This window comes from Nesoenas mayeri (genome assembly GCF_963082525.1).
Source record: "Nesoenas mayeri genome assembly, chromosome: 1".
In the NCBI taxonomy this organism is placed as follows: Eukaryota; Metazoa; Chordata; class Aves; order Columbiformes; family Columbidae; genus Nesoenas; species Nesoenas mayeri.
In genome coordinates, this window is record NC_137541.1 from 77,715,580 (window position 1) to 77,740,695 (window position 25,116).

General features: G+C 41.0%; 1 protein-coding gene across 7 annotated transcripts in view; it reads right to left on the bottom strand.

Moving 5' to 3' along the window:
• The window catches only part of SOX5 (SRY-box transcription factor 5), a gene marked incomplete at both ends in the record, with an annotated part of 299,845 nt that overhangs the window by 207,732 nt on the left and 66,997 nt on the right, over positions 1–25,116 (bottom strand). For all 7 annotated transcript variants that reach the window (XM_080364054.1, XM_080364052.1, XM_080364051.1 and 4 more), the window contains one exon: positions 19,830–20,040. In XM_080364054.1, coding sequence (XP_080220180.1) covers positions 19,830–20,040 — 211 coding nt within the window. The remainder of the gene's footprint in view (positions 1–19,829; positions 20,041–25,116) is intronic.

Here is a 25,116-nt window from a genome sequence, read left to right on the forward strand (position 1 = left end):
ATTCCAATTTGGCTGGTCACTGGAAGTGACAGAAATCCCTGGAGAAAACCAGCACTAACAATCGTTCATTGCCTGATATGCAGACACAAGATCCTTACTGTCTACCTCAAAAAAAATTAAGGAAATATGTCAAAGATGGGGGGGGGGAAAGTAATAAAATTGAGAGAACATATATTTTTAAAAAAAAGTAACTCTCTTCACATAACACCAAATGAAGTAGTAGCAGTGGTATTTGTACTAGCAGTAATAATGATAATGTCAGGAAGACACCATCACCACTGCTTTCATTCATACTTCATTCTTACAAATTTTATAAAAATCTATCTGCACTTCTAAATCATTAATTTCCATTTACAGAAAAATATATTGGTTTTTTTAAGGTTTTTTTTTTCAAAGTTTGCAGTCTACTGGGCACACAATGATAATTGCTGCTCTGTTCTGCTTAATGATAGATTTCTTTCCCTGTACAAAATACGAAGCAGTTTCTTCCCTGCTTTTTATTTCTTTACACAACTCAGAGGCTCAAAGAAGATAATTACAAACAATGCCTGAAGAATGGTTCACTTAATGTTAATTTATACAACAAACTAATTACTACCAAATGGTAAAAAATCACATGTGGAAGTTCCTGTCTCCCACGCATACAACTAAACCAGCAGCCATCTGTCTCAGCCTGGGAGCTCTCAGTGACAACCGAGGAAAGCAAGGCAAAGGATGAATCCAGATACACTCGCTGCTTCTTCTGACACAAAACCACGGCATTTGAACACCAGGCTCTCTATGGTGATCTTAGCAGTGGTTTGGGTTTTTTTTTTCCTTTCATTTATAAAACAAACAAAGTACTGGCATTGATAGCTACCTCGCTATCTAAATTTAATCTAGATCCCCAGAACTTAAGATGAGGTCTAAAATACCTTTACCTATCAGCTTCCTCCTGGCAATCTCTAGACAATACTCTTTATAACATCCCTTAACATACTGCCAATCAGTAAGTACGAAGTGAGGCAGTCTCTGAATTTGCTTACAGTATGTAAGCATGATGGAAAAATGTGCTTTTTCTGTTTCAACATTTTTTTTTCACAACCTGAGAAAGCAATTTTCTCCAAAACCTTGAAAAATCAAAGTCAGTACAATTGTTAAGCACTTTTATGGGATGCTCATTAAAAACTGACAAGGAGAAAATAGCTGCGGACAAATCCTGAAGCATTTGTTCAGTGAAAAGTCTCACTGAATTCAACGTCAGTGTTACTTTAGTGATGACTTCAATACCAAATCCTTTACATGAATAAGGACCGTGGCATTTTGACTGTTAATTATTCTCTGATCAGCTTGCATCTAGTGAAACAAACTAAACACAATATTATCCCCTAAGCTCTGCTCAAGAAATCTCAACTCCAACATTCTCCTCTCCCGGTGAGATCAGAACTCCAATAGTCATCAAAGAAAGTGCTGTACATGAATAGGAGCAAAATATCAGAGTTTAGATTCACAGTACAGATTTCAGAGAAGGTTTTTTCCCTGACAATAAAAACTTAATAATCTTTCTATGTTTGAATATAAGGCAAAATTCTCATATTGCAGAAGGGTCTCTACACATCTTATTTAGACCAGGGCACTCTTCTTATGATTATGTGAATCCCATACCAGTGCTAAAGTGCAGCTTTATGACTTCACTAGAAAGAGACAAGCCCGGATAATGTAAAGACTGAAGAACTTTTATAACGACTACATGTATATGATCCTGTGTTTCTGAGTATTTACCTTTTCATGAAGAAAGAATATGTTTCAGATGGTCTGAAATGATCACAGAGGAGGAACAAGTGTTACAGCAATTCAAAACAAGGTCCCTGTAATCTCATATTCATGAAGTAACACAGTTATTATTTCTACATGGCAAGAACAGTATCGACAGTTTAAATGCAGTAAACAAGAAGGGATCACAAGAAAATCTACATAACCAAACAATAATGCCTAATTATTCCTCATTCATAGTCCTTAACAGAATTATGACACGCAGAAAAAAAATTTACAGCGAAATGATTCTTGCATACAGCCAAGAGCATAAAATTTTACATAACAAAACATATTAACTAAAGCGAAGGAGGAAGGAGCAATTTTCTGTCGCTCGGCCCTGTTTTGCCTGATTTTCTTTTACCATTAGTTTACATCAACATGAGCTGTTTTCTATGAATGGAAACTCAGAATCCTTCATAAATATTTGTTTCACAATGTTTTCACTTTTTTTAGGTGTGTGTTATCAAAGAATAGCTACTATGGAAGTTTTCATTCCTTTTTTAGAATGGCAGGGGAAAAAAAACCTAACCAAAAAAACAACAATAAAATACCCAAACCAAAACAAAACACAATGCCAGTACAGCAAGAACTGGACTTTGCTGTAACAAGTGAACTACGAGAGCTTTCAACGAGGAGATGGTGTGTGAAATGAACCATCGAATGCTGTATCAGTCATTCACTAGAGCGTGTGTCACAGAAGAACCCTTATCTGAGGGGATGCTTTGGCCATCTTGCGGTCCTTGGGCTGTCACTGACGTCAGGCTGCTTTCCTCCTCTTTCACCCCAAGTAGCCTCAAGCAGCTCTCACAGTCAAAAGTCTGCCTCTAATTTTAGTTCCTACTCCTGGCACATCTTGTGTCCTGGATCACTGAAAGCCTTGAATTAATACACTAAGACCCAGTATTAAGCTAAAGAACTGACAGCTTTATGGAATGCATTCAGCCTGGGAGGAAAGCTACCTGGGATTGACTAAACAACCCCAATGTCCTCTTCTAGTAGGAACCAGATTTTGCAAAAACAACAACAAAAAGATAAATCAATCAAACAAACAAATTCCCACTAGTATTTTTGCTATCCCAATATTAATCAGATTGCAAGGGTGCATCCTAAGGAAGACGAGAAGATCCGAAGAACAGTATAGCACATCTTTTACCTTCACCTTAAAGAGCTATATTGAAAACCTTACAAAAATTTTCTCCCTATTTAGTTTCCCCTCAATGGTCCCTGTTTATGCAAATGCAGAAGGCATCTCCATTCTTCTCCTCTTGATGCTTTTTCACAGTATCACAGTATCACAGTATGTTCTGGATTGGAAGGGACCTCAAAAGATCATCTAGTCCAATCCCCCTGCTGGAGCAGGAACGCCTAAGTGAGGTTGCACAGGAACATGTCCAGGTGGGTCTTGAATGTCTCCAGAGAAGGAGACTCCACAACCCCCCTGGGCAGCCTGTTCCAGTGCTCTGTCACCCTTACTGAGAAGAAGTTTCTTCTCAAATTTAAGTGGAACCTCTTGTGTTCCAGCTTGATCCCATTGCCCCTTGTCCTATCATTGTTTGCCAACGAGAAGAGCCTGGCTCCATCCTCATGGCACTCATCTTTTATATATTTATAAACATTAATAAGGTCACCCCTCAGTCTCCTCTTCTCCAAACTAAAGAGACCCAGCTCCCTCAGCCTTTCCTCATAAGGGAGGTGCTCCACTCCCTTAATCATCTTGGTTGCCCTACGCTGGACCCTCTCCAGCAGTTCCTTGTCCTTCTTGAACTGAGGGGCCCAGAACTGGACACAATATTCCAGATGGGGTCTCACCAGGGCAGAGTAGAGGGGAAGGAGGACCTCTCTTGATCTACTAACCACCCCCCTTCTAATACATCCCAGGATGCCATTGGCCTTCCTGGCCACAAGGGCACAGTGCTGGCTCATGGTCATCCTGTTGTCCACCAGGATCCCCAGGTCCCTTTCCCCTACACTGCTCTCTAATATGTAATTTCCCAACCGATACTGGAACCTAGGGTTGTTCCTGCCCAGATGCAGGACTCTACACTTTTCCTTGTTAAATTTCATTAGGTTATTCCCCGCCCAACTCTCCAGCCTGTCTAGGTCTCGCTGGATGGCAGCACAGCCTTCTGGCGTGTCAGCCACTCCTCCCAGCTTAGTGTCATCAGCAAACTTGCTGATAGTACACTCTATTCCCTCGTCTAAGTCGTTAATGAATATATTGAATAATACTGGCCCCAGTACTGACCCCTGAGGTACTCCACTAGATACTGGTCTCCAACTAGACTTCGCACCATTGACTACCACTCTCTGGCTTCTCTCCTTAAGCCAGTTTGTAACCCACCTCACTACTCTATTGTCTAGACCACACCTCTGCAACTTAGCAACTAGGATGCTGTGGGAGACTGTGTCAAAGGCTTTACTGAAGTCAAGGTAGACCACATCCACGGCTCTGCCATCATCCATCCACCTTGTAACATTCTCATAAAAGGCTATGAGGTTGGTCAAGCATGACTTACCCTTGGTAAAGCCATGCTGACTGCCCCTAATAACCTTCTTATCCTTGATATGCCTTGAGATAGCACCAAGGATAAGTTGTTCCATTACTTTCCCAGGGACAGAGGTGAGGCTGACCGGTCTATAGTTACCCGGGTCCTCCTTCTTGCCCTTTTTGAAGATTGGAGTGACATTTGCTTTCCTCCAATCCTCGGGCACCTCTCCCGTTTCCCAAGACTTGGCAAAGATGATGGAGAGCGGTCCAGCAATGACCTCAGCCAGCTCCCTCAGCACCCGCGGATGCATCCCATCTGGACCCATGGATTTATGGATGTCCAGTCTATTTAATTGCTCCTTAACCCAGTCCTCATCAACTAAAGCAAGCTCCTCCATTGACCTCGCTTCATCTGGGGTCTCAGGGGTACAGGGCTCCCCAGGACAGCCTCCGGCAGAGTAGACAGAGACAAAGAAGGCATTCAGTAATTCTGCCTTCTCTGTATCTTCCGCCACCAGGGCACCCACCCCATTCCTCAGTGGGCCTACATTGCCTCTGGTATTAGTTTTATCCGCTATGTATTTGAAAAAGTTCTTTTTGCTGTCCTTGACCCCTCTCGCCAGCTGTAATTCTAAGGAGGCCTTGGCTATCCTAGCTGCCTTCCTACATCCTCTAACAGCAGCCTTATATTCCTCCCAAGTGGCCAGCCCCTGCTTCCATGACCTGTAAACTCTCCTCTTCTGCTTGAACATACCCAATAGATTCCTATTCAACCACGCAGGCCTCCTGGCTCCCTTCCTTGACTTCCTACGTGTGGGGATGCTCTGATCCTGAGCGCGGAAGAAGCAATCTCTGAATGCAATCCAGCTCTCTTGGGCCCCTTTTCCTTCAAGCAGTCTTGCCCATGGGATTTCCCCCAGCAATTGCTTGAAAAGGCCAAAGTTAGCCCTGCTAAAGTCCAGGGTTGCAATTCTACTTGCTATTCTGTTCCTGCCACACAAGATGCTGAACTCCACCATCTCGTGGTCACTGTAACCCAGGCAGCCCTCAACCTTTACTGCTTCGACCAGACCCTCCTTGTTAGTGAGGATGAGATCCAGCAGTGCACCTCTCCTAGTCGGCTCCTCCACCATCTGCATGAGGAAGTTATCATCAATGCACTGGAGGAATCTCCTGGACTGTGGCTGGCTGGCTGAATGGTCCTTCCAGCAAACATCGGGGAAGTTAAAATCACCCACAACAACCAGGGCCTGTGACTGCGAGGCCACTCTCAGCTGCCCATAGAAGGCCTCATCAACTTCCTCAGCCTGATCTGGTGGCCTGTAACAGACGCCCACAACAGTGTCACCCCTGCCAGCCTGCCCCTTGATCCTGACCCATACACTCTCAACTCGCTCATCATCCACTCCTGGGCAGAATTTAGTACATTGTAGTTGCTCTCTCACATAGAGAGCAACTCCACCACCACGCCTGGCTGGCCTGTCTTTTCTGAAAAGGGCATAGCCATCCATGACCACATTCCAGTCATGTGAACTGTCCCACCATGTTTCTGTAATTGCCACCAGGTCATAATCTCCCAGCCGAACATAGGATTCTAACTCCTCCTGCTTATTCCCCATGCTGCGCGCATTGGTGTACAGGCATTTCAAGGAGCGAGCAGAGCACTCCCATTTCTCCCTAGGAGCATAAGAGGCCATCTGGTCCTCATCAGTTCTAGAATGCTGCCCCACTGGGACAAGCCCAGCTACAACCCCATCCCCCTTCGAGCCTAGTTTAAAGCTCTCCAAATGAGCCCAGCTAATTCCTGCCCCAGCATTCTTTTGCCCCTCTGAGATAAACCTTTCCCACGTGACACTATCCGGACTGGTGTCTTATAGAACCAACCATTATCAAAAAATCCAAAGCCCTGCCTGTAGCACCACACTTGGAGCCAACCATTTAGAGAATGAATTTTCCTATTCCATCCCACATCGTCACTTGAAGATGGAAGGAGTGAAGAAAAGATCACTTGAGCCCCTGAGTCTTTCACCATCCTTCCCAAGACCTTGAAATCATTCTTCATTGCCCTCAGACTACGGGAAGCAGCTTCCTCCCCATCTGTCTGGAAGACCAGCAGCGGGTAGTAGTCTGTCGGGTGCACCAGTCTTGGGAGCTCTCTAGTAATATCCTTGATCCGGGCTCCAGGTAGACTACAAACTTCTCTAAGATGAGGGTCAACTCTGCATATTGGGCCCTCTGTTCCTTTCAGAAGGGAATTTCCTATTACTATCACCCTTCTTTCTTTCTTAATAGAGGCAGTCTTAAGTTGTGGAGTCAACCGCCTCTTCCTATGTGATCCTGTAGGCAGGCTTGGCACTGCCTCCTCACCTACCTCTTCTTCCAGATCCAAGGCCTCAAACCTATTATGGATGGGCACCTGAGGAGACAAAGCAGGCAGGGAGGGGGGCTGCCCGTGACGCCGAATTGGAATACGCTTCCAACCCTCGTCGTCTTTTAGGTCCCCTACCTCTGCCCGACAGCAACAAGGGTGGGGCCGTCTCAAGACTTCCGCCTCTTTCCGAGAGGGCAGGAGGTCCATCTCCTTTTGAGGGGTACCTCCCTGGGACCTTTCCGACTGGCACGTCAGGGTGTTACTCCACCAGTCAATCTCCCTTTCGCACTCCCTGATGGTCCTCAGAGTCTCAATTTCCTCCTTAAGCTTCACGACCATGTGGAGCAGATCTTGCACCTGCTCACACCTCACACAGGTGGAGTGCTGGCCTCCCTCCCCCGGCAGCAGCAGGCCCTGGCACTCCCTGCAGCCGGAGACCTGAACAGCCACCGTTCGGGACAGAACCTCAGTCTGCGTTGCCACCGTCTGTTTGAGACAAGCTCTCCTCCTGGAGGCGACCATGGTCGTCAGTAGTCTGGGATGCTGGCAATAAGTTAGAGGGGCTAGCAAGCGTCAAGTGCTCTCTGCACCCTGTTGCACAAGCTGCCACACCCGCTGCTGCAGCACAGTGTGGGTGGGACTCACCCGCTACTCAAGCTGGTTGCTCCTCCCTGCGCCTGGTGGGCAGCGACTAGTCGCTGCCCTCCCACAGGACTTTTCAAGGCAATGGGAGGGGGTGTGGTCGCCGTCACGGTGGGAACGCCCCCCGCCACGTCAGCCGCTCTCTCGCAATGGCTGCCTGGGCTTTGGGGATGGGGACCCGCCGGGAATCACGCTGTCCCTGCACGTTTCCCTCTGAGCTTCCTAATCTCGGCTGAACCTCGTGGTCGGCTGCACCCCGCCGGCTCCGGCTCTCGCTGGGCTGGCTCCGATCAGCTGACTGAATGCTAGTCTCGAGTTTCAGCCACTTTTAAACCTCCCGCCGTCACCGTGGGAACGCCCCCCGCCACGTCAGCCGCTCTCTCGCAATGGCTGCCTGTATACAGGGACCTGCTGAAGCAGATGAGTTAAAAAACAGTCAAACACTCCTGAAAATATTTAGAAGTGTGGTGGCTGGTAGATTCAATCTGAATTCTGGTGAACATTTATGATGTTCAATATAAGCAGATCAATCATTAGCAAAGACGTGAGAAACCAAGGATGAAACCGACCCAGAAGTTGAACTGTCTCTCTCTTGCACTTCAACAACAGTTTACCTCATGCTACATTTAAGGCATAAGGCCAGGACAAAACCAACAACCAACAAGAAGAGTTTACATTAGTAAAAAATGGGAAAATTTTGCAGTCTGGTAATGTAAGAAAGCACCTCTAATTTTGTTGTCTTTTTGCCTTCTGTAGGCCCTGTTACTTTAAAATACTGGGTCATGCATACCGTGTAATATCCACCAAGTACTATGTTCTCCCTTTCCATAACCAGTCTAGCAACAAAATACTGGTAAAAATGGTAATGTAACAACATGATCAGCTCAAAAGGACTGCATTTTTTTTTCAGTAAAAAGAACAGCTTTTAGCCTAAACCCCTATGCCATGTGTATTATCCATCTAATAATTTTATGGTTAGTTACAGAATGATTCCCAATGACAGCTTCTTAATTTGTCTGAACTCAGATAGGAATGGTTTGGGCAAACCTGTAAAAGAAGAATGCGTTTCGCCTGGATGTGCATCCCATGCCCCAAAGCTTTCCAGGAGCTGTAAATCTATTAGATGACACAGCAAGAGGAAATGCATAAAAAAGACTTAAAATAAAATAATTTTCAGCGAAATGTCTCCATATTTAGTTAAACAGCATTGCTGATTAAGGCTGTACATGAGCTCAGCGTGGAATCCAGAATTGTTGCAGCTGAAAATCATTAGCTAAAGACTCCTGTCCTCTAGTTTCACCTTCAAATATTAATTTCACATACAAGGAAAAGAAACTATTTGAAAATACATTACTTTATTTAAGTCTAGTGTATAGACATCCCAGCAAAAATGTATTAATGTGCTTTACATTTTGCAGGAAGGCAGTGATCTTACAGGATCCGAGTGAATACATGGTAATGGACTACAGTTGAATCAATTTTTCTGTTTAGTTGATGATTTTTTGCCTTTTTTTTCCCCACCGGTGCCTGACTCTGTGGGAGTTAAGATGCTCAGTCACTGAAATGGGACACATGTTGTGTGCAAAACAGAAGGAAGGAAAAAAAAAAAAAGGGGCAAAAAATATGAAAACAAAATACAAAACTGAGAGTGTTTTTTTCTCCCATGTGATCTTTGTCTCTAGACTATTTACCTTAAGATTGTGTGGTCTAATCTACAGTGCAAAACTAATGCAACATTCCAAACTGTACTGGAAAAACAGGCCACTGGATAACCCCTTCCAAGACGGGAGCGACACTTTCCTTTCTGATAAAGTAGTATACTTGGACACCAGTTGTAACTTCAGGGCTATATAAATCTTTAGCCGTGATCATTCATGCTTGTTGGCAGAGTAACACAACAACTGGTTTGGGGTTTTTTTTTGAGGTGGGAAGGAAACTTCCCTTTGGGCATATGGGCTCGGCCTTTACAATTACACTTTCCAGATATTTAGAAAATATTTATGAGTATCGGTCAAATAGCACATCGCACAACCAATTACAGGCATGAATAAAAATACTGTTGGACTTCAGATCTTCTTACAGCTGTCATCTCCTGTGCTTCTACTATTTATTCAGAGATGCAATAATTTAATTAATTATGGCTAAAAGGCTCAGATGAGCAACTGAGGTTCATAACCTTCCTTGCACGTTGCAGTGTATGAATGTTTGTCCAAAATTGCTATTTCTCCCTGACAGGAAGAATCTGGGTCTCCATATCACACATCTGTAGCTGTCCTTCCATGTGCTGTACAAGCTAGAACTTCCTATGCCTCCAAAAGGCAAGTCTGGGGACTAATTCATTGTGCACTATATTACTTAGACAGAACTATCTCACCATCCAGCAAATCTCAGTTTCTAGACATTAATGACTGCACAGACTTTGTTGCTGTTGTTACCTTTCAGTTCTTTTAATAATGTTCTTTCTAGGAACAGGCATAATCCCTGTTTGTATAGGGATAAAAAAAACCCAATTCATACTGGATTCTTTACTAATCCTCTATTGGGTCAAATGTTACCTTCTCAAAGCTCCTGCCATATTCAGTGGGAGTTGTGAACTTACATCTGAAAGCAGAATTTGGCCCACATCATTCTGAAGTGTCTATAAACTCTCCCACACTCAAAACCAAAACAAGACGAGATTCCTCTCAAGCACAATGAGCCTAAAATATAAACCATACTGCTCACAACAGGGAGACCAGGAATCCAACTTCAGTCATGTGGTTCTCTCTTCCTCCCTCCGACTTGCATCAGTAGAAAGGAGGAGGGCAGAAGGTTCATTAAATCACAGGATGTGGCCTGCACAGAGCTCGACCAGAGCTCAATCCAGCAGGAGCCACAAAAGGTGCACACGTTGCCTCTTCCGAAACCACCGGAGTTGAGACGTGCAGTCACACATCCCATTGCCGCTCTTCTCACTTTGAAATGAATCGTTTTCCTCCAAGGTGAGTGTTTCTCCTCCCCAGGCTCCAGCCCCCATTCTTTCTTGCACAAACTTTGGAGCAACCACTCCTGTTTACACCGTGCTGCAACCCTGCGTTGCCACCTGTCAATCAGAGCTCCATTTGTCTTCAGGAGGGTGAATAAAGAGAAGGGGGAAAGGAAGAAAGCGGGAAGACCTCTGCATTGATCAAAAATGTGTGGGGCGGAAAGGAGGGGGGAGAAAGAGGGGGAAAGAGATGGAGATAGATTAGAGGGTAACAAAACTAGAGAGGAAGATAAACAGAGCCAAAGAGAAAAATGTCCTTTGTTCATTTAAATGGCTCTCTGCTCCCAAGGCCTCTGCATGACTAATGCCACGCTGTGGTGTGTAAACCTCTTGGGCACATAACACAAACAAAGCATAACTCGGCCTGAACAAACAAAGGCCTAAGCAACAGTGATTGAATTCATCTTAAAACAACAAATCAATTCTTCCCTATTAATGCCCTAAATACCAGCGTAGGAGCACTGTCCTGTTGTAATAAACAGCCATGTGTTCAATTACCGTCTGTTTTCCCAACTACTGCTCTCTTCAGTAATTACACCATGCAATGCATTCTACATTGACATTATATTAATGTGCTGGGAGGAGAGATCTTAAATACGAATTAAATCAAGGCTAAACATCTCAGAAAGCCTTACCGAGTCGCACAAGTGCTAACAGGGCATTCTTCAGCAGAAGGCGCAGACTGATTTTTCTCTTCATTCACTTTTTACTTTCAACCCCCGGCTAAATAAATGAATTAAAATGCAAGCTTGAAAGAACTCTATTGCCCCAATGACCGCCACGGTAAATCTTTCATAAGCTCTCAAATGACCACTTCACCTGTACAAGATCACTGCTCAGTAAGGAGCATTTCATAAGTACCAGCTAAACAGCAACCACAAAAACTCTTCAACAAGAGACAGGTGACAACAAAGCGAGGCAAGAAAAACCAAAGCAGAAAACTTTCTGGACTAAGACAAACGCAGGAAAAGTTTAAGAAAAGGTTTCTTAGCCTTCTGCAGAACCTTCAAACAACTTCTATTGACTACTGAATAGCACACAGCAAACAGACTAAACAAAAGACATGATGAAAGACGTATTTACTTGTACAGGGCTCCTTCCCCCCAGCTCAACCTTTTTTTCCATTTCATGTAACACCCACACTGCACCGTTTGCATTGTGTTGTTAAATAACCAATAGCAACCCAGATGAAACAGTGGAAGGGTTTCTATGATGCTGTCAAGCACCAGACAGATGCTTGGCAGTGTCAATATGGTTCTTTACATCTGGGTTGTGCCAAGGTTTGAAATGAAAAATAAAATAGGAATAATACTGCTGCTTCGAGAGAGAGAGAGAAAGATGGCAATGAGTTAGTGCATGGACGTGCAACAAATTTTTAAATCAATGAAGTATCATCCTACCTGCTGGGTTTTACTTCAGCGATTTGAACTGCTACAGAAACAAATAAATAAAGCTTTGCTTTTTGCCTGTGTACTGGATTGCAAGAATTTTAATAGAAAGCAAAAGCAAATTCTGGGGGTGTAATAACTGCAGATTTTTAGGCGCTCTAGAACAGACTCATAGGTTTCTGCTGTAGAGACATGCCAAGTATGTCTAACATATCAAGTACGATAAACTTCCAAATTTTGTTTCAACATAAAATGCCCTAGGTGCCGCAAAACTTTTCTGACTGAGGCTTCAGAAGACATACAAATTTGCACATTTGCAGAAAATCAAATTTTGAAAGCTTTTCTGACTAAAATATTATCATTTCCTCTCAAAACCACAGCACATAACATTCAGATATGTTTAAGTATCTTTATAACAACTGCTCATTTGTCCTTCTCAGTTCATTAGATACAAAAACACCCCCAAAACCTTTCCCGGTTTTGAAATTCATTTTCGTTTGACTAGTTTGAGTTTTTTCATTTCAGCTGCCAAACCAAGTCAGGGGAAAAGCTGTTCCCACCTGACCCAAAATGTTTTATTTAATCCTAATTGAAATGTTTTCATTTGCCTTTCAGATTAATCATCTTAAACATCTAAAAACAAAAAATATCATTTCCAATGAAACATTTTGTCTAAAAATGTTGACCGTTCCAAATTTTCTACTATTTTTGGCTAAAATTAACTTGTTGAATTGCTAAATGGTATCAGTCCTTAATTACTATTTAACAGCTTTTAGGGTTTCCCCCAACTCTCCTTTATTCTATTTTGCGCGCTTTTTGAATTCATATGTTACAGTATAGAAATCACACACATATAGCACGTTTTCTCCTGAGGCAATGCAGAAACCACAATACAATGAAACTGTATGAGAAGAAAAGATGATGAAAGGCATTCTATCTTCCCAGTACTGCTTATTTACAAGGTAGAAGATTTATATGTTTGTGTTAAACTGGCAACACTCAAACCACCTTAAAAATATCAATGTTAAACAGAAACGTAACTAATAAAAGTAACCAACAGCTTCAAACTTTAAAGTGTTTTCACAAGGCTCCTTCATTAGCTAAACAAGCAAGGGGGAGTTGCTGCAAATGCTGTTCCTTGCCATAATAGAGGCTTTTCCTTACTTCAGGTAAACAGAAGACACAAGACAGCCTTGTGAATAGCTCATGGCACAGCCTGAGATCTAAAGCTAATCAGACAGGATGATAGGTCATCTTAATCAACTTCAAAAAGCCAATCCACACGATGATCCTCCCAGCTCCTCGCCTCCCCTTCCCCTGGTCGTTCTCTCCCTCATTTGGCTGAATGCTCCCCTTCCCCCTCCACTTACTTCCCGCAAATTGTGCTGTTAAGAAAGAACACGGGGAGCCCTTCAGGTCTCAGCATCCTGGGCGCAGGTGGTGGGGAAAACTTTGAAGTGGGCTCTCCACTAACTCTAGAGCTGGCCGTGCCTCCTCTGTAAGCAGCTCTTATTAAAAAAAAGACCAAGTATCCACTAGAACAAAACCAAGCAGGCCTATTTAATTAGGGCAAATGCTTGATATCCACTTCTTCATGTTAAACCACACAGTCACACAAGCCTGGGAGGTCTGATTAATTTTAATATGCACGGTCATGACAAGCACCTCGGGGGGAAGACAGAGGAAAAAATAAAAATCCCACAAACCCCGCTAGCTTGACAAATAGGTTTCAGCTAAGTGTTGTGTATGTTGCCCAGATTAAGATGTTACTATTCAGCAAGGGCTTGAACCTTTAATATGAGGGACAAGAGGCCTGAGAAACAGGTGGCTCGCTCTTCAGCCTTGAGTAAATGACATCCCCAAAAGCTGAGGCACATAAGCATACAGAAAGAGCTGGCACGCTCCCTCATGTATATTCGTGTATTACCAGTCTGGGTCAGAGGCTTCTCCAGTAGTGATCCAAGGACAGAAATGAAGCTCAGAAAGCTAATGGATTTTCCAGGGGGCTGGCAGGGGGAGAGAGAAAGAGAGAGGGGAAAAAATGAAGGCAGACTGAAAATTGATCTAGCTGGAATACATTGGGGGGCAATAGGCACTTCAAAATGATCTGAGGGTAAGAGTGGCTGCAAGTTTTGAAAACCCCTACTGAAATGAATCACAGCTATTGAAGATCCTGGCTACCTGGGGAATTAGAGGCAGACGGGAGTCCAAATAAATATTTTCATCTTAGTGAACCACTTATATGCTGTAGTGTAAAAGATGGGAAGTGAGAGATTAAGCATTTTGCTTTGGCGGCTGCTTGTCCAATACTATGGAGTGAATATACCCAGGAAGGGAATTTTAATTATGGAGATCCATCAGACCAGACTCTCATTCTATAGCAGAGAGGGGGAGAGGGATTGTATCTTCTCTCCAAAAGCACAAAACTTGTGCATCTGACTTGATCATAATGCTTCTGTCTATATTTAAGATGCTATATCAGCAACTCAGATGCCTTTATCACAGGAGAAAAGAAAAAACCAAAAGCTACAAAGCTTTGAGGATGTAAGCAAGAGCAACTTGGAAGGGAATCTAAGCAAATTTTGAAAACATCCATTGAAATAAACCGTGACTATTGAGCTAAACTATTAGGAAGGAAAACACTTAAAAACTGAAGGTGACAAACAAATAAAGTTCACTTTGAGCAAGTAAGAGTTGGCAGGGCTTCAAACTAGGCTACTTCTGTCACAAAGTTAAAGCACTTGTTAATAAAGGCTAAAGCTACCGCAGCATTTAACAGTGCCTTCTTTTCACATAGACCTATTTCATAAGCTTTTTTTTTTTAAATTATTTTTATCAGCAGTTTATGAATGTACTTTTCCATATGGCAGGGTCTTCGAAAGAAGCGCAAGAAGTTTGATGCTGGCTTCCTCCACGAGAAAAGACACATTTTCTGGTGACAGACTGCATAGATGAACATGGAACCACAACGCACTTGAAGCATCCTTCCACAGCAGCAGGAGTGTATGAACAAAACTTAAAAGTACTCCACTGAAAATTATCCTTGTTTGTCCTTCAGTAGAGCAGCATTACAAAGCCTCTTCAACATATACTTTGTCAAAGGGACAGTGAAGAACCAAATAAAAGACATTCAAACCTCAGTCAGCCAGAGTATCCTTAGGCTTTTCCTGAATCTGTTCACCTTATTTCTTCCCATCTCATCAGATGTGATTTAAAGACCAGAGTCTGCATTTCAAAGGCCTGCCTTCTTGTGCCCATTAATGGTCTGCTTTGGAATTTATGGCTTAAGAAGAGGGAGACCTCTTGCTTTCTTTACAAGATATGTTGATTAAAAGTCTGATAATATTAGGAGATATTCTGGGATCTTTTTTCAGCTAGAGAGCCTGAATTCAATATAGTTCACTTTTACAGACTACAGAACTGCTTAAACAACAGCCATTTAAATTACCACAAGAACAGGTGTTGTGATTTATAATGTAAACTTAAACATCAAACACAAATAGCCTTTGGGGGATGTTCATGAGACAAAAATCATGCCCGAGAGGCCTTTCTCATCCCCTTCTTTCTAACAAAGTAATTACTTATAGTATTGCAGCATACTATAATACACGAGGCTCTAGTACTCACATTGCCTGCTAATGCCCTGCAAACATATATTTGACCTGCTTACTAAATACTTGAGATTAGTTGTTCCTGCTCAGAAGATCCAAGGACTAGCAGATTGAAATTTTGGAGTAGCAACAATATTAAACACTACATATACACAATTCTTGTGTGTGCATGTTTATACATATTTATACTTAAATATATATATCCAATACATGCACTTTATATATAGATGTATATCTGTGTACACGTTTACATAAAATTCCAAGTATTCATTTGAACAGCTAAAGGGAATTGAGCTTCAGAGGTTCTTACAGAAGAATGAGCCATGCAAACGAACACGTGTACCCACATGTGCACAGGCTCATATGTGCACACAGTCTCTGTGGTCAGGTAGATGCCCATATGATCCATTTTATCTAGAATTCCTACAAATTCTGTATGATAACAGAGATCTGGCTTCAGAAAATACAGTATGCGAGTTTTAAAGGTAAAGAGATATATAACCTGTTAAAAACATATACTGTCAAAATGGAAAAAAAGGAGATTTATTCTTAATTAAAAGTTTGGAGATGTAAAGAGCCAGTGAGTACTCTGGCTTATTCTAAAAATAGGAGAGAATTTATTTGTTTGCCTATTTTTTTTCCAGAAGTCAAGCCATACATTTAGAGGAAAGGCTACACAGATTTCAGAGATTTAATTTTCCACAAGCACAGGCCATAAATTAAAATACAGCAATCCAATCCCATTAATAGTGCAAGAAAAAGCTAAGTGGCTGCTTTGGTCTTTGCTTTCATGAACTTGTGTCAAGCTCAGTGACTTCAAAGAGATTTCCATTTCATTTCTACAAATGAAGAGAACAGACAGACGGAGAGTCTCTGCCGTCCTCTGATGCCTTAAGAAAACAGAAGAAAAACATGCCTGTATCTCATTCGCCTAATGATTTTAGCTGCAAAAGGAATCCCATGGTCGGCAGACGACCCTCAGGGCAAGGGCTTGAGGTCTGTCACAGTATATAAGGCTTCTCCAAACCCACTCCATTATCTTCATTATTGTATACCAGGAATAAAAGGGGACTGACTCCTCTTCTGAAGTTCAAGTTAGAAAGGACAGAATGTTTCATGCAAAATAACACTGTGTGACTTCAGTAATAGGTTTCTGCCTTTGGGGGCCTAATACTAAAGCTGCATGTAAGGATTTTCTGCAGAATTTGAAAGAAGAAAAATGAGCACTGTATTAGTGATGAGTAAAATTCCACAAGTTTTAGATTCAGTGAAACACTCCCTGCCTCTCTGTCAGCATGACTCATTGTCAATCACATACTTTCATACAGCAAGAGTAAAATGGCAAGTTTAGGGGAAAAAAAAAGAGAAAGAAAAAGAAAAAAGAGCATGAGGCTTTAGAGCTATGAAAATAAAAACCATACAGATATGCAAGAAGGAAAAGTGACAAGTTTCGGAAAATTCTTAGGAATATACAACAAATCAAGATGGAAACTATTTATATGAACAGTGATGCTTCCCTTGTCAGCTCATGTGTGGGTTCATGTATGTGCTTACACATATGTATACACACATATGTGTATTCATGCACTCTGAGCAGCATGATTTGTAACACTGTAAAAATCCTTTTCCTTTACTGATAAAATTTACTAAGCAATAACTCTAACTTTGTAACAAGCATAAGAAAATCATTTACCTTATATCAATAAAGCTTCTTAAAAACAGTCAGACCTGTTATCAATATTCTGGAATATCTCACTTGTCCTCAAAACCCACTTAAGAGAAGTCCTTTCTTTGACTGATAGGAGGTTTGGATTGAGACCTAAAGCTGACTAACCAGCCCTTCTCTCTTCTTTCTTCTTTCCCTCCTTCCACCCCGACCCCAGTTTTAAAGAAACAGGCCATTTGAAAGAATGCTTCAAAAGCACATCTCCCACAGTAATTCCAAAGAAAATCTCAATAAAAACAGAGCAAACATAGCCCATTGTACAAGTTAAATAATATATAAACGTGAGTACATAGAGAAATTGGAATCTGGCTCATATCTGGCCTTTGAAAGATTCACAGGAATTTGATTTAATTAAACCTCAGCTACTGGTGCAAATGTTTCCCTTTCCTCTCAAAGAGAAATAAAGCATTATATTATTGTTATTGTCAAAATACAACAAAGCTTAACCAAGATTCTTGGTCTTCTTCTGCAAAGCTCCATAAACTAGCAAGTCTAAAAATTATTACTGAAATAGACAGGGATCATGCATTGTTGAATTGCTACCTATATGCACTACCAAAGATTCCCCCATGTAACTTATCTTATTCATGGAGAAATTCATTAATATGCTAATTACCTGACTAGCAACCAGTGATGACTGACAACTTTAGCACTACATGAAGAAGACATGACAATAAGTAGATTTTCTGCTGTTGTTCAAACAGAGAAGACATTGTGCTTGCAGTAGAACATACTTCTTTCAGGGAAAGAGACTCATATTTGTGGAGGATCTCTAAGAACAATCTTGCCATCTGCACCCAGAAATATATAAGTTTTAATTAGCCACTCTAAAAACAATCATGTTGGCTGAAGGGAAGGGGGAGGGAGACTTGTCAAAATGATGTATTTGTCCCTCACCACCTTTCAATGCTCTTATGCAAGTCTAATTTTCTTCCTAGCCAGCTCACCTCTCTGGCCTCCTTTTGTTTCATGTCCCATTTCCCATTCTCTTCTAACTTCTGAACTTTTGTTAGTTCGCTTTTAAGGAGAAAGGGGGGAAAAAAAACCCACAACCCTTTCCTATTCAATTTTCCTGGATGGGGAGTAAGCAGAGACGTGAATATGGCACCCTCATAATGATTTAACTAGGGCTTAATGAAATTTTCATCACAACCTGCTGTTCATTTTAATGGCCTTTGAAAGACAATAGAACAATGGCTAGAGGGAAGAAAAGATTTTCTGTTGCATGCATTTGCAAAGCCCAACATTCAGTTGCTCCCCCTCCCCTCTCTTCCAATCTCTTCACAAAGCTGTAGATCTTTTGTTTGTACTGTATATTTTCATTTTAGTAGAGTTGAGATAATGCACAGGCTTTGTAACCATTCTAATGTCTATTTGTGGCCTTTCCTTAATGGAGTCTGTGCAGCTTGTACAACCTCATACTCAACAGAGTATTTATACGCTGCCCAGAACTCCCTGTTCCTTCCTCTCTCTTATATTAAAGTCTGGTCTCCTTCCCCCCCACCTCATACCATACACAGGGAAGACCTTTTCCATTCAGAGGCACAAGGTAGGTCATAGCACTGACCATTAAATCAACGTAAATGCAAAATGAAATGCTATGGCTATATATAATACTCCAAAAATTGCTTAGACAAAGAATTTGCTTGCCAGCAGACCCTTACCATGTCCTCCAGTCAAGCAGAGAAGACTAATTTACAATCCTGTCATGCTCATGTATGTGACAGTGTGGCTGTGTTTGCATCTGTATGTTCATTCCGGTATGCAGTTTGTCCTAAAATTTTCTTGTAGGTGCTGTCAATCCATGCTTCAACAGTGAAGTGGGATCTGAGGGCCAGGCTTTTAAACTTTAGAAACAGATTTCTACATCAGGATAGGCAGGTAAAAATGAAAATGAAGTCTTATTACTGTGCATTAGGGAATAAAGCTCAGGGTGTTCACGCAACATCAACCAGCTCACAGTTCTCTGGAAATCAAGTTGTAAATATGCATGCTGGGTACCTATGAAGAATATAGCGAGAACTTAGTCTTCCAGTCAGGGGCCCTGGCCCCTACAGACAGGGATTGAATATCTTACTGAAAGGAAAGCTGTTCTGTGGCTTCTCAGAGGCAAGATATTTGGTCTTAGTCTCAGGCCACAGAACTCAAGTGGCATCGTCACCAACTGGACACACAGTCTCAAAAATAAACCGATTCTCCAGAGTTGATACCTATGTGCCAAGATTGAAACATTCTGGCCAGACATAATGCAGAGAAAGTCTGTACTGTGTCTAGTTGTATAGTACCTGCGCTACAGATAAACAGGATGACAAGATAGAACATGCTCCAGACAAAAGCTTTCATGAATTACAAATTTAACTTCTTACCTTTCAAATAATGACAGGCCTACTAGATAATTCCACAAAAACACTGACATTGCTGATAAAACTGCTTTTTGCTCTAGCAATGGGGGAGAGGGGAGTGGTGTAAATGCCCCCCAGGCTGTTAAAACTACAGTGTTCATTGAACCCATGTTGAGGAGGTTGGCGTGTCTATCGAAACTGTGACAGAAAGACCGTTACGTCAGGCAAAGGCTCTCATTTGGGAAAAGCTACAAACGTTAGCTATGATGGGATACTGATGAAATTTATCTCTTATGTAGACAAGAACTATGAGGTCTTTACCTCAATTTTGCCAGCAAGAAAAAGCAAATGGAGCAGAAAATTGAAAGATTAAAAAGTATACGTATACAAAGAATCTGGAGAAAACAAAACACGAAAATTTGGCCAGTTTCCCAGGCCTTACCTTCTGGCTCATTTTTGATGAGCTCTTCCATTTTTCTTTGCTTAAGGGTGTCTACAACATCTGCTAGGCTCCCTTTGCGCCTTTCCGGGGTTCCCAGGGCTGTGCTGGACAATGATTCTCCACTCTGACGCCCACCTTCTTCTGCCTTCAGGGGTGAGGTAGATGAGTTGTGCGGGGCAAATGAAGACATCACTTTATTGCCATCAACTTCCTGAAAGGAGAGAAAAACGAGATGAAACATTTCTCTCTTTTCTTAAAGAATAATATAAAAAAAAAAGATGGAAAGAAAGAACAATCCTTTGTTCTTTGAGTTCATTGCTGTTTGTTCTTCTGTTGAAACCTTTAAAAAGGCATGCAATGCTTCAAAAACACCCAGAACAAAGACTAGCCATAAAGCATAAACCAAGATTACAGGCTGAAGTGAACAAAGATCAGCTTGCAAGGGAGCAACATAAAATACAGTTTTTCCCTAAATGAGAAGTGTTGTACTCATAGGTTTCCTAAGAACAATGGTATTGATTATTTTTAATTGTTTGTTCTTTTACAGCTTTCTTTTAAAAAAAATCTCTGATTTTTACAAGGACCATTAATTTCCTGACTTTATAAAGTACTTGATGGCTAGTTGTAAGAAATGAAATAGTAACCAAATATTAAATGCCTTTCACCATATGACTTATTTTAATGCACAGTTCAAGTAATTCTCCCATTTATAAAGGATTAATGAATTGGTTTCTGTTTTCTAATTCTCTGTCTACCCTCCGCTTCCATCTCAAACCTTAATTTCTTGTCGAGACAGTATTTTTTCACAAAGATGGTCCTAATGACTTTCACTGGCAGCACAGTGGCAAAACTCCGTGACACAATCCTCCCTACATGAGAGTCCGTGGAGGTCTCATTGTGTACTCATTGATTTCAAGGGAAACCAAAACTGGTTCAAGCATCTTCAAACTTGCCTTCATTAATAGGAGCGTCTTCTCCTCTGTGCCTCCTCCAACACAAAGCAATGTTTTCTGTATATATTCCTTTTCCCTTCTATGTTTCTTTTACACCCTACCCTTCCATACACATCTGTGAAACCCCATTTTTCTCTGCTAACATATGCCATCTATACCTTGCAAAACTTATTTCAATGTCTCAGAACAAAGCTTTCTGCAGAGTATATACACTGCATAATATAATGCTGCAAACATGAACAGGTTGTATTTTTATCAGATTTTCAAGAGGTTTTTTTTCATTTCATTATGCTATTTATGTTTTTGTATTCCAGATGTTTAATGAATATTATTTCTAAAAAAGTCACTGGTCCACCTTGTGATCTGAGTTACAGACTTCACTGAAAATGTCTTAGTAAGTTTTAAGTTGCTTTCATTTTATAGGGTATGAGAGAGACATATTCTGGTTTCAGTGATTTGTGTTATCTTTATGTTATCTGTTTTCTTTCCTGAGCAATTTTTGGTGTCTCTAGTTTAATAAGCACCAATATTTCAAAAAACAAAAATATGTCATTTCATAAAGAGAACATAAATTGCTAAAAATCATCTCAAAATTTAAATAAAGCAACATGGAAGATATGAAGTAAAGAATATATTTGTTTTCACAGACAACTTCATTTTGGCAAAAATATTACCTTTCATTAAGAAAACTTTTAGTGCAAACAGCTTTGAGCAGCTTGAATGTGTTATACTAGTGAATAAATTCCCTAACGGAATCGGATTTAACTGAGATTACAATCTGGGCCATCATATGCCCCAAAAGCCAAACCCAGTGATGTTAATGAGAGACTTTCTACTGACGTCAATGAGCTTTTGACCAAGCCCTAAAAAATTTTCCGACTTTAGTCAACAGAAATGCTCCTTTTTTTTCCTTGCAACTCCCTCCATTTTTGTTCTGCACTTGGCAAATGACTAGCTGCTAACAGTGGACTTAAAAAATGTGTTGGAGCAAAATGTATTTTTTTCGTATATATAGACTTGAATAAACTGGTTTTTAACACTCATCTAGGTGACAAAAATAGTTAACTTCAGCATCAATTCAGATTTTATCTAATATTCAAACCCGTTATCACCAAGTGTTGGGTTTTTTTCCAAAAGACAAGGCCAAAAAAAAGAGGAAATACCTTGAAAGCTGCTTTCTTATTCACACTTTGAAGACAGATAAGCCAAATACTATTCTTAGTTACAGTTCTTAAATCCATCTATACCATCAGTTATGTATAGAACAGTACATTTCTCACATTACCAGGAACTAGTTTATTGTTTTTACTCCAAACTAGGCCCCAAAGACACTCCTGTGTGTGTCACACTTTGGTCACAAAGTATTTGCAACTGCTGCCTTAACCTCAGGAATCATCATTGCTGCTTCCATGTACATTTTGGGTACAGGCAAGTGTTTTTGTATGGACAAATATATTCTGAGTACAAAACAAGTTTGTTACAAGAGAAGCAGCATAAAAACACAAGGATTGAATGGCATGTAAGGTAACACAAGGTGATTTTCAAAATCACAGATTGCTTGGCATTCCAGTGGAACCCACAAGTATTTTTAAAACTACTAAAATTTCCCTGTATCTCTTTCTGGGGAAATGAAGTGTGATGGGGAGAGGACAACAGAGTAGTTTGTGGATAAAGCATAATGAAAGGACTCCAGGTACTCGGTTCCTAGTTCTTCTAAATGTTTCCATGTAACCATTGAAAAAGTCACTTTGGTTTCTGCATTTCAGTCTCGTACGTGTAAACTAGGCACAAAAGTAGCAATTTCTTATATTATAATGGTCTTGGAGTGATAAATTCATTAATAACACAGAGACTCCCTGATGCTACAGTATTGGCTAAAAGTATTTATATAGTACCACAGTTAAGAAGACTTCATAGACAGTTAAAAAAGGAGAGGGAAGTGTCCTACATGGATTTTTTAAAAGATAAATTCTCTTTTAAAATACACATCTAAGTAATGATTCCCAAAACAAAATGTTTCCTTAGACTGTTCTTGTTATGTGTGCATGTACGCAGTGTTTGCGTATCACATACATGGGCTATTTATGCACTTGTGGGGTTTAAGATACACTCCACGTAATCAAAACACATATACAGTAGGGGAACAGCTGCAATCACATCTCAGTGGGCTAAATTACAGTATGCCAGTGAATTATTCATTCAAAAAGATCTGTAGCAATCACACATTCACTGCGTGATTTGCAATCTAAGAGGAATCCTCTCCATATCTGTGGATCAGTGCAGACACCAGCTTCTGCTACGGATGAGAGTTCAATATGTATCCTCTAGCGCAGCAGCTCGAGAACCTGCCTTTCCCACTTGTCCACAATCTTTTTATTCTGACATTCAGAACAACCACCTGAAATGCTCAACTGCTATCTTGGCTCTTGCTTTACATCCCTCTGTTTTATTTTGCTCTTTCTTATGCCATTACTGTGGGAAGTGAAAAGGAACTTTCAGTAGTTCTGGATTTTTACTTTAAGCACGTAAAAATAAAAGATACTTCCACATAAAACCTACTTATGGCCATGCAGGCATAAGGCTAAAAAAGTTTCTAGTAAGGAAACTCCTCTGATATTACATGTGCGAGTTTAACTATCCCCCTGAAAACAGTCAGAGAAATCCTTAACAGCAAGAAAGATACGTCAGCAACAGTTTAAAACTAATCCCCTGAGAAGGAAGTTCCCTAACAACAAGTGAGATTTAGCAGGTTCCTTTTTCGAAAGGACAAATCCACATGACTTTTTTTCAGTTAACTGGAGAAAGGCAACGACCCTGTACAGAGTAGTATTAAAGAACCTAAATATCTGCTACTGACATTTGAAAACAAAGTCCGTCAAGCCATATACAAGACCTATTTCTCAGTCACCGAAACAGTGGAAAACCAGACACTCTTTCACCAGACAACAGTCTCTCTCAGCTGTAGAATCATTTCACCTGTTCAAGTTTGATTACATTCCAGCCTCTGGCACTGTTAATCCTGGTAACAGTTTTATGCGGTTAGCAGCTGCTTGGTGGATGGGGCTCTATTGTTCATTTGCATTGCGAATTGCTCTGCTAATGTGTGCTGGCACAACACTGCATCCAACTCTGGGCTGGGATTGTACTCACCAACACCTGATGCTGCTGCTTCTTGCTTTGCCCACTTCGGAAAGGCAGACAAGGACCTACACAGATCCTGCTGAATCAAACACCCATGGCCTTTCTTTCCCTGACAACAACAACAAAAAAAAGGACTGGCCCACGTTTTGTGTCTTCTGCTTCTGTTCCAAGCTAGAATCCACAGGACGACTCGTTCATTTACAAGAAAGTTGCCTCTATATTGCCAAACAGCTTTCCAGCTATGAAGGAAATACCTCTTCCAAGGTTCAATGATAAAACAGGCTTCTGCCCTTTCAGGATGAGGTCAATAATCTTCCTGTGTTAATCTTGGGCAAGCTTTACTTAATCTAGCCCCCTTGTCACCTTTGTGATTGACAGGAAAAGTCGTGTCACTGGACAATGGACTTATCCTCACTGAGCAATATCTTTTTCAAAGATTACACAATATTACCCTTGCTCTCATAAAAAGTGCAAACATTTTGTGGTTCAAATAAACTATTCATTCCAACTGTATCTTTCAAGTTGTTCCTCTCCATTTTCCAGGGTCCAAGCAAGGCCTATTTGAGTTTTACAGAGGGACAGTGAAACTTAATGAAAATAAACAGGTTGTACTTGGTGAGATTTCCAAAATATCTCTTAGTACTGTCAATACATCTCGTCTTCTCCTTCCTCATCTAGAGATGCACATTATTCCTATCTGCAATTAAACTCAGACAGAAAACTGTTTCTGTGGTATTAAAATTTTGTCCCGAACCAACCAACAACTGAAGCAGAAGAAAACTCAGAACTAAGTCTGAACTGTTAATTATCACCATATGGTTACACAAGGAGGCTGCATCTGTAGCAAAAATATAAAAAAAAAAAAAAAAAAAAATCAAGCTTCTGGCTTTACAGCCAAAAACATCTGGAATAAAATACTTGTATCTTCAAAACATGCACTGATACTGTCTGATTTTTGGAAGCCTGTGATCCTAAAAGCAACCTAACAGGTTATTTTTTCAACACTGGAATTTTGCCCATGCTTTGCTCTTTTAGAATGTGTAAAGAAGATAGGAAAGCACATTTTTTGCTCTGCTTTCTGCATTAGGCAATGTAGGCCTATCTGTTTTATAGTCTCCATAGTGACCAAGAAGCTGGCAACAGTATGACGTAAGACAATCAGAAAACAGAATACTTCACACTTCTGAAGACAA